Source organism: Acyrthosiphon pisum, chromosome A1 (genome assembly GCF_005508785.2).
Source record: "Acyrthosiphon pisum isolate AL4f chromosome A1, pea_aphid_22Mar2018_4r6ur, whole genome shotgun sequence".
Taxonomy (NCBI): domain Eukaryota; kingdom Metazoa; phylum Arthropoda; class Insecta; order Hemiptera; family Aphididae; genus Acyrthosiphon; species Acyrthosiphon pisum.
The window spans coordinates 139,044,736-139,055,817 of NC_042494.1; the positions used below are offsets into that span (position 1 = coordinate 139,044,736).

Consider the following 11,082-nt stretch of genomic DNA (forward strand, 5'->3'; position numbering starts at 1 on the left):
ACGATAAGTAGTCGAAATAATGCTTCGATTTTCAACTTCAGTATCTTGTTCAATGGGAAAGTGAATATTGTTGATGCATTGAGGATGCCAACATTTAAAATTCCCAATAGTTTTCATAAGCGCCGGGAAAAACAACATAAAAATTAAGGAAAAACGGGAATTTTAACGCATAATCAGTTTTTGAGAAAATCGATTTTGGTTTTTGGTGCTACTCCACACCAATATGCAATTATTATTGTGAATTTCTAAGAATAATAGTTATGTTACCTATGCATATGGCATATGCAAAATACGGTTCGCATGTTCATTATTACAATCACGCTGATTTTTCGGCTAAAATTAAAAATAATAATAAGCCCTAACTTGGGCGATTTTCGTTAAATTTTAATATTTTTTTTTAAACTGTTTTAAAAAATATGATAAACAAAATGGCTATCTTGGAAATTTCATAAATTTATTTTCCTAAAAAAAATGTTTGATAATTTTTGAATTTTTGAAAAAAAAAATCGAATATTATGTTATTCAATCAAAACTTCCATACTTATTAGTTATGTAACTGAGTTATTACTGTAAAAAAATTGCATTTAAATATATTGATTTTCCACGGAGATACTAAGGGTGATACGGGACTTCTGGGACTTACTGTATATGCTCTACAGACTACAACCTGTGTAAGCTACGTAATATAATTTATAATATATTTTTTTTTTTTCATAAGATTTAAATGTTGAATTCTATATGATTATTTATTGTTCAGGTATATAAAACCTTCACTTTGGTAGTAATTATTTTGTTATCCTATACAGGTTGGCCTTAGGCTTGTGACACACAATTTTTTTTTCCGCGTTGAAAAATATAATTGCGAATATTTATACAACAATAATGTTAAGAAAATTGTAGTTATTTTATATTTATTTAAAATTATTATTCATAGGTACTTGAAACTTTTTAAGCATATAATTATGTTTTATTATTTTCTATTATTAGGACTTTTTATCGATTGCTAAACTTCTTAGAAATACCTACCTACATATAAAACAACAAAAAATAAAATCAGACTAACAGCATTATATTATTATAACGTAACTGATTTTCGATACTTCAATTTTAAATAATAATTAGAAGTTCGGAAATCCCACTACGAGAGCTTAATTAATTCCCTGTTTCTAAGTTTATTTGGTAGGTATTTAATAGACTTTAGTACCATGTATGTATAATTTAAAAATAATTTGATAACTTGAACATATTATGCTAATGTATAGAATGTTTAAACAAATTAAATATCTTAATTTGTAAATAAAATACTTATATTTAATACATTGCTAATTATATTATAATGCTATACTGGCGTGCAGTGGTGAAACGTTAAAAGAGAAAGTTCATTCGTACCTAGGTATAAAAATCATCTTATGAGTTATGGATAGCTTAAATCACATTTATAATATGGTAAAGCTGGTATATCGTATAATGGAGCTCTGATTTGGTCCAATCAGATTATATACAGTTTTCTGAGTTACACTAAATAATAAAAGCGGTTTTTATTATATTGATACCGTGTGAGGGGTGAAATAGTAGACTATGCTATGAAAAATATCTGAATCATCATGACTATGTAGTATTTTTATTTTTATTTTATTTATCCTTGAAAAATACAGAATATAGTAGGATATGTATAATTTTATTCTAACTAGGTATGTTTATAGTAATTTAATAGTATAGTATATTATTTATAAGTTTATACATACATATATATAGTATATAGTTTTCAATGTGATCAGGGGTGTATTACCACGTGGCGAATTTAAAGATCATATACCTACATCATAATTATACATGTTATTCAGATAACATTTAAAAATTCAAATAAGATATCAAATTATATTCATTATTACAGTACTTTATTATAATTCACATCAATTTATATAATAACTTTTATTAATAACATTTAGAGTTAAGATAATAAATGAAATTTTACATCAGATACAATTATAATTACACACGCACGACGCACACACACACAAAATATCACATATAAGGAGGCTGGTCATTATCTGTCACTCAGGCAGTGTTTCTCTGGCTATGAGTGTGTACGTTTCATTATTATACCTTTTTTATAGATGTTAAAAAAGCGAGTTTGAAGACTACACAGACATTCTGTGCAAAAGAATACAATTATAAAATAAATTAACTATTATACTAAATGTGAATGTCGTGTAAATAACGTTAATATTTATAAAGCAATAAAATAAGTTTCTTATTATTTGAAAATATTTGGTTTATAATTAATTAAGTACTTAACTATAATATCAATAAAGAAGTCGTCATAAGGATCAAAAAGGTAATATGTCGATATATAACATAATTTAGTAGTAAGTGATTGTATTAATCGTTTACGGTTATTTCTTGTCCTCTTCTCCTATAATTACATTAGAATCGAGATATTATAAATATTCTTTCAAGTCTCAAGAATAAATTAAATAGTAATATTTATTAAGTATAAAAGTAAATTAAATTTTGAATGAATATAAAATATAAATTATAGATGGAAAGAAAAGCCATGAATAATTATAATTATGTAGGTGTTTATTTATATATGTTTTGTAAAATTGTAAGTTCACGTTATAAAACAATACACTAATATTATTTAGTTTGTTATAAATTACATCTTGCGTAACAATAATATAATATAGGTACATATTTAATGGTCTCTGAATTAGGTGTATAGATAGGTACTAAGGATATAAAGTATTAATTTTCTACATACTTGTTTCCCAGACTAGGTACCTACTATTACATTATATATGTATGTGTGGTCTGTATAATTTATTATCTACTTATATAAATGATAAACTATTTTTACTGTATGTGAAGAACAGAACCACGGATCAAGCATGAACATTGTAATACCTTTTTATTCTGATAAACAATTATATTTTCAGTCATATAACTGTAGCTTGTACTATTGAGATTTTTTTTTAGCTATATTTGGACTGCCAAATTCTTCTACTTCAAATTCTCCAAAATGACTTGAGTTTGATGTAATTTTTTTTTCTGTTAGGCTGGTGATGAAGTATAATGTAACAACTTTCTGAAAAATAATACATACCTATATAATAGTGGGGGATTTTAATGTTCTAGAAATTGATTAATGATTACCTTTTAAAATTTACAATTGATATAAGAACTGGTTTGTTAGAGATTGCTTGTGTTGTATTTAATTTAATTAACAAAAATTTATTTTTATTTCTTACGATGTTTTAAAATATTTAATAATTACTACCTGGGTTCAATAAGGGCTTCCATAAGAAATCTTTCTATGGATTTATCCAAATTGTCATCATTGCGGAAAACTGTATTGAAATCACAATTATTCTTAATGATGTAGATGGATTAAAATATTTTTAAAAAGGTAGGAAATTGGCTATCACTCGACACTCTACTGTACTGAGGTTACAAGTGGGTTGCTGAAATGGATAGTGTTACATTTGAATTCAATGATATAATATCATTGTATGCGAAAAACGATTCGAAAGAACCGGTTTGTCAGCTTAAAAACATTTATTTAGTATTGTAGTAAGTATTGTAGTTTATTTTTAAAATATACAACTTTTTTATGTATTCGGATATTTACGGTAGAGTAAGATGTGGTTGAGTTTGTGAGCAACCACACTCTATCGGTGAAGTCACGATAAGCTAAAATATAATGATTATGGTTAATATAAATTGAACACTGCAAAAGTGTACCTATTTTGCCTATATAATACGCCAGACAACACTTTATGCTTACACAAAATGCGGGTAGGTACATAATATTATTATTATTAAATACAATATAATTTTATAATATAATATTATTATATTTTTAATACCTACACCTCATTTGTTTTGTTATTCACTACGGTTTTCAACATAGAATATGCACACAGACTATATTTAGGTATTAAATAATTTACAACAATTTATAATATATTTTATTTTATTTTTGATTATAATATAATCATAAATTTCTATTAAATAGGTTGTCAATCGTTAGTGATTAAGTATCGTAATCGTAAGAAGACTTACCTGCTGTTAGGACTGTAAGAACTAAAAAGTCTAGAACAAATATTCATACTCTACTTCTAAATTCTGGACATTTTCAGAAACGGATTATGAATTATGATTATAAATTATGACTTATGTTGCGTATCAGTTATTACATATCCACTGACCCTGGCACCCGCAAATGGAAAATCGATTTTGAGCGGTTATACTTAAGTTACAAATTCCAAATTTGTGGTTACGAATTATTACGAATTGGTTACTAATTTGTGAAACCATTTTTGCAACAAAATATTAACTTTGCGGTGACAGGGTCAGTGAGCTCCATATTCATGTTGTTTTAAGAGAATAATATAGTATTGAAATGGTCCCTGTGATGGCTAAACGTAACATTTTTAACAACTATTCGTTATTTTATAAATCATATATTAAAAATAGGTATATAATTATAATATATTATTATAATATGTATTTAACTAACAATTTTTTGCGATTATTTTAGTTATTTTAGATTTAAGAAAAAAATATATAATTGGGTTCAATACTACAATGTAATATATTTGTTAAGTTATTACCAGGAAAAGTTCGATTTCAGTTAAATAAATTTATAATTTTAAATTGCATTGCTAATGCTATTGTAATAACACGGTTATGAAGCTATTTTGACTACAAATACGTTATTCAAACATTATTATTAATTTTACCGGCGTGATGAAAATATAATGACATACTACAATATCGTAAACCGTCAAATAAAATATGTCAATTTATATAATGCGAATCATCCACCTCATCACTTCTTGGGCCTTTGGGCCACATGCAAGTGGCGTACTTGGACTTGCATTTGGTGGGTGGGAAGGTAGGGTAGTTTATTGGGGGTAAATATTGGCCAAAAAAATACATCACATAAATAATTAATCCTTCCTTCTAAATTTGGGCGGGGAGGTATCGCCCTTACCGTTAGTAGGTACACCACTGGCACTGTGAATCTGATATTTTGTTAAACCTTTATTTACATCTAGAGTCTAGATCAGTGGTTCTTAACGGGGGCGGTACCGCCCCCTTGGGGGCATTTAAGTCTCTCCGGGGGGTGATAGTTTTGAAAGGGGCGGTGAGTGTGTTTTCCGACAAAATTAACAGACTTAATTTTAATTAGTTTTCACTTTAATTAATAATGTTATAATGTACTGATGAATAAATAAATATATAGGTATGTTTATATTTTATATATATATATATATATATATTTATAAGAAGAAAATTTAATTTTGCATGAAGGGGGCGTGGCAATTAGTTATTACGATAAAGGGGGCGCTGAACTAAGTCTAGATAATATAAATATTAAATATCATTATGATGATCAGTCGTATCTGTATGTGGATAGGGATAACGGTTTTTAGTAACTCGAAACATAATCCTATAGATACTAGATAGATCCATCCACTCCACCCACATCAAATGTTGGGACCCTAAATGTTTTTGTGGCTATATAAAAAACTTTCATTTATGAAAAACAATACATTACCTACTCAAAATGACTTTTTTAAATAGTATAGTTTATCATAATATCATCGATAACTTCGATAGGTCGCCTAATGATATACCGCTTAGAAATGTAGCTAGGATAATTGTTAGGTAGTTAATATAGGTAGATGAAGATCACGGGTTCGAAATCCGTTGGTTGAGGAAAAACTTGATATTGTTTTCTATAGAATTACAAAATTTTAAGATTGCTTGTTGTTAACTCAACTACACTCCAATGAACTAAATATCGATGTCACTAAAAAGTTTTTTTTACAAGTTATTTTGACAATATGGGTAATTAAAACAATCTTTAATTGGTGTTATTTTTGCATAAATTATAACTTTCATAGTGATTAACTCTCTACATAGCTATTTTAAATACTGTTGTTGTTGATTTTTATTAACTTTTATTAGAGTTTGAGCTTACAAATCTAATGTACACAAGCATACTCAATTTGGTTGAGTGGTGTTGTTAATAAAACCATACGGTTTTTTGTATCAAAATATCAAAAAAATGTCTGATTTAGTGGGCGTACAAAATTAAAATTATATTCTAAAGGTCACCTGTTGAGAAAATAAACTAGTAGTATTTTAATTGAATACATTTAAACTATTATAATATGCTAAAGAAATTCAAATGAAAATAATATTTATTCACACTATCTTTTTGCATTAGAAATTATTATAACTTCACAAGTGCAAAAAACCAATAAAAAAAAAGTTGGTAAGTGACTACTGGTCAGCTGTACAACAGTGTTTATAGAGTGGAACACTGTTATGGAGTTTTTAACTTGAATTTGATGATATGAAATTATTTCATAATCATTTCATCGATTAATAGCGAAGATATATGGGCAGCTGTATTACTACTAACTAAGTGTGTTTTATGATATGATTGCTATTATTCTAATTTATTTTACTATTTAACTTATTATTTTGTTAGTAATAAAGTAGGTAGTTTTTTTCTTCCCGATAAGGATGATCCTTTGACAATACAAAGTTATGTTTTTCAAATAGGAAACTAATTTTTCACTTTTAAAAATTCAGCAAATATAATTTTTTCGAGAATTTAAAATCTAAGTCTTGGAGGTATACAAAGTACTTATATATAAAAGCTTATATTTGTATCAAAATGTACAGTTCCATTATACTATTATTGTAAGGTATGGAAAGTGCAAAGTAGGCTTAATGAATAATGAAATGAAAACAAATTTTTATTTCTGAGTGGAGCGATGAACTTATTGAATTTACAATGATGAGTGTTTTTTTTGTGAATGTATAAATAATAACTGATAAGTAGTCGAAAAAATGTTTCGATGATTATCATCTTCTCTGGTGGAAAATTGTATGTAGTTGGTGCAATCGAGTTTCAATATAGTTTCAATATAGTTTCAATAAGATTTCCAGTAGTTTTCAAAAGCAACGGACTTAACGAAGAATAACGTTAAAAACAAAAACTAGGTAGGTACTTAATTAAAAAAACTATTCGTGTTTAATTGAAACTTTTCTAGTATATTAATATAACTTTACTATAGTTATATTTTATTCACACGGTAACATGTTCAAATGCAAAATAAATGTTAACTGGAAGCATTAATCCAATCTAGGTACTACATTTCTAATAGTTAAATAAATTAATTTAATAGTAACAATATCATTAAAAAAAAGGATATAAAATAGACTGTCTTCGCTCAGATTTGTTTATCGTCTAAAAAGGTTTTATATCACTGAATTCAAGTTGAACACATCCAATACAATTTAGACAAATTATAATAAAATATTGGTATTGTCAATTAGTGTCAATACCAATTTTTAACCAGATATCTTAAAATTTGCTTATATGACTAAATAAGCAAAAATGTACTCATCACTATCCTTTAATAAGATAAGGGCCCGCTTCAAATAGGATATCATAATCAATGTTAAGAAACCTTTTCATAAAAGTAAAAGCATCATTTCCGGCATTAAAATTAATTTTAATAAGGGTTTCGTTAGGTTAGGGTTCCGGTTCTAAAACAAGTTATATTCAGTAAGGATCCAGTCCCTGGTATAGCTCTCCATAATTTTTCTAATTTTTTTTTAAGACTATAGATAATAATAATTTATGTATTAATTTGCATATTTTAGTTAAAAATGTCGTACTTACATTTCAAAAAGCCACATTTAGCAATATATTATGACTTGAACTTTTCAATCGGTGACGTAATTTACCTACTCTAGGTTTAACTATTTAAAAACTAATTCAGATTCAGATCAAGAATAAAATTATAATGATTTGTAAATTGTAGATCATTATAACATAATCTGATAATATGAAAATCAATATAAAGAAGGGCGTAGGTATGTCACCGAAGAAAATCCATCAATAGTTTTTGTTTTCTTCGGTTGTCGTGTAGATACATGCAAAATGCTATATGTAAAAGAGTGGTACATATCAAAAAATAATTTGTAGGTTACAATAATAATAATAATATATTTTTAGTGTAGGTATAGTATAATACGTATAAAATCGTGCGAATAGCTGATATTTATCGTTTTTAATTTGAAATTATAGCCTCCACAAACCTACAAAACCATCTCTCATTAATGGAAGATTGGTATAAAAAGTGGCGATTTAAAATAAATCAAACCAAATCAGCACATACTACATTTACACTTAGATTAGCACCATGTCCAGAGGTATCGCTTTTTGGTACTCAGATCCCCTCATCCCCAAACGTTAAATATCTCGGCCTAACTCTTGACCGCCGTCTAACCTGGGCTCACCACATCAAAGCCAAAACTTCACAACTAAATTCCCGCTTACAAATAATCAAAACCCTAATAGTCAACAACAAACACTCTAAATTAAATATTAAACTACTTCTTTACAAATCTCTTTTAAAGCCAATTTGGACGTACGGCTTACAGCTATGGGGTAACGCAAAAATATCAAATCTAAATAAAATTCAACGATTCCAAAAGAAAATACTAAGAAAAATTACCAACTCTCCACTATATGTCTCAAATCACTCCCTGCATAAAGACCTACATATGAAAACAGTTCAGGAAGAAGCTAAAAATTATTACAAACGATTCCACCTACGCCTTAACTCCCATCCAAACGAACTTGTAAAAAATCTGGCTTCATTAACCATTCCTGGTAATCCTCCTCGTCGCCTTAAGCGTAAATGGTGTAGAGACCTACTTAACCCCTAACAAAAAAAAAAAAATTAAAAAATTAAAAAAAAAATAATAATTAAGTTAAAACAAGTAATTTAAAAAAACATAAGTGTCATCGGTGGGTGGCTTCTTAGCTCATAATTTCATGTTTTTTTATTGTGTCTCAGCTCATACTCTTATTGTGCCGTTTGTGTACAGATTGTGTATTACTAATAAAGAAAAAAAAAAAAAATAATTTGAAATTAAAGTTTATAAATCATTAACACCAATACCTACATATAGAAATAACAAATGTTTTTTTTTTTTTTATAGAAGTATCATAGAAAACACCCAGTCACAGTGGATTTAAATTTCAAATTTACAATGATTGAAATAATTGTTTACATAATTGTTGTTATTTTTGTGGTGATGTGGTGTTACTTTAAATGGCACAACAGGCCCTTTGAAAAATTGGCAGCTAGAATGCCAGGACCTCCAGCATACCCTTTCATTGGAACATTGTATGGATGTATTGGACTGACGTCAGGACGTAAAAAAAAAATATATTCCCAAAGTAAAAAAATTAAATATTCCATAAACTTATATTTTTTGATGTTCTTCAGAGATCGTGAGCAGAATACTTGACTACGTGAAAGATTATAATCTAGAGCCATTTAAATTCTGGATGGGACCATATTTTGGAGTGTTCATTGTCAAACCGGAAGACCTACAAGTAATTATATTTTTAACAACAATACAGATGTACTGGGATTCTGTTTTGAAAAACCGAGATATTTTTGAGAGCTATGTATTGTCACACTCTTCATTTTATATAATTATGGTACTCTTAGATAACAATTTTAACAAAGTTTAACATAATTATTTTTTACATTGATAGTTTATGTATATGTTAACGTAGGTACAAGTAAAAATGTTTGACTTTTACCAAATTCTGATTTACTTTTATATAATTATTGTGTCACTATATATGAAAACCCCATTAATTTACACTTTTAAAATAGCTGATTTAGTATAATAATAGAACTATGGAAGTATCTACAAAATATTAAATTAGTGAGTTGACTTTTTGATTGCATATCTAATATTTATTTCTAAATACTTCTTAACAGGTTAACCACCATAAGCCACTTTTTGGGTTCTCACTAGTTTACTCCCGTACGCCACGGGGTTTTTTCATAGGTTTACTTGGAAAAAGTTTTCACGATTTAACGAAAATTGATAAAAAATAATAATAATGATATCTGCACGGTTGTTATACCATCAGAAAGTGGCAACACTGTACATTTTAAATGCGACTAGAAAATACTGATTATTGTGACTTTAAAAGAGTTCTCACTGAAAATCGATTTCAGTAAGACTCCGAACGGGGTCTCAATTGTTAATCCTAATAACATTTTTGAGAACCAAAATAGATTCAAAAAATCAATTTTAAGTAACTTGAAAATATCCTGTGGTGGTCAACCTGTTAATAATTTTAAAAAATAGATAATTTATACATAAATCAACAAAATCTTATACCTACCATACCTCTTTTTAGATTGTGTTGAATAGTTCAAATGCCTTTCAAAAAGGTTTTGTGTACGATTTTTTCAAGGTTATTTTAGGCGAAGGCTTGTTTACTGCACCAGGTGAGTTGATCACAACTATAGTTTAAACGCATTGAATTTTTATAGAATAATATTAAAAAATTTTTAGTGGATGTAAGTATATTATGTGCCTATATTATAATTTTATTATAATTCAAAATAATTTAAAACGATTACAGTTGACAAATGGCGGATACATCGTCGCATGATATCTCCCTTTTTTAATGGTAAACTTTTGGAACAGTTTTTCCCAGTATTTATCGAGAAAAACCGAATTCTCATAAGGAATGTCGGGAAGCAATTAAACGAAACACAAGTATTCAATCTCTGGGACTACGTTGCACCATTCGCACTCGATGTTATTTGTGGTAAGTAAATAATATTTTAATATTCTATATTTGAGATAATTATATACCATCTAGTTACTAACGGATATTGTATTATTTCTAGAAAACACCATGGGTTACAATCTCGACACTCAAACAAACAAAAATGAATGTGAATTTGCCAAAGCAATAGTAAAGTAATAGAAATAAAAAGTCCGGAGGACCTTGAACAATATTTCATAATACACTGAGCTTAATAAGCTTATTAATAATAATATTATAAAACATGATAACCATTTATTACAGTTTCTTATGCAATTGTATAAAAAAATGTATCTATATATATACCGGGTGATTCTTTTATCATTTAACACTCATTATTTCAAAAAGTGTACATTTTTTTGAAAATATTTTTTTACATAGTTTCAAGTCAGAAACGATGT

General features: G+C 27.5%; 1 protein-coding gene across 1 annotated transcript in view; it reads left to right on the plus strand.

Annotated features, from left to right (window-relative positions):
• Positions 1-2,052: 2,052 nt before the first annotated feature.
• LOC100573593 (cytochrome P450 4C1) overlaps positions 2,053-11,082 on the plus strand; it is a 14,060-nt gene continuing 5,030 nt past the window's right edge. The window contains exons 1-6 of the mRNA XM_016800852.2: positions 2,053-2,338; positions 9,040-9,256; positions 9,330-9,439; positions 10,265-10,355; positions 10,493-10,681; positions 10,764-10,837. Of these exons, the coding sequence (XP_016656341.1) occupies positions 9,091-9,256; positions 9,330-9,439; positions 10,265-10,355; positions 10,493-10,681; positions 10,764-10,837 (630 nt within the window). The 5' untranslated portion in view covers positions 2,053-2,338; positions 9,040-9,090. The remainder of the gene's footprint in view (positions 2,339-9,039; positions 9,257-9,329; positions 9,440-10,264; positions 10,356-10,492; positions 10,682-10,763; positions 10,838-11,082) is intronic.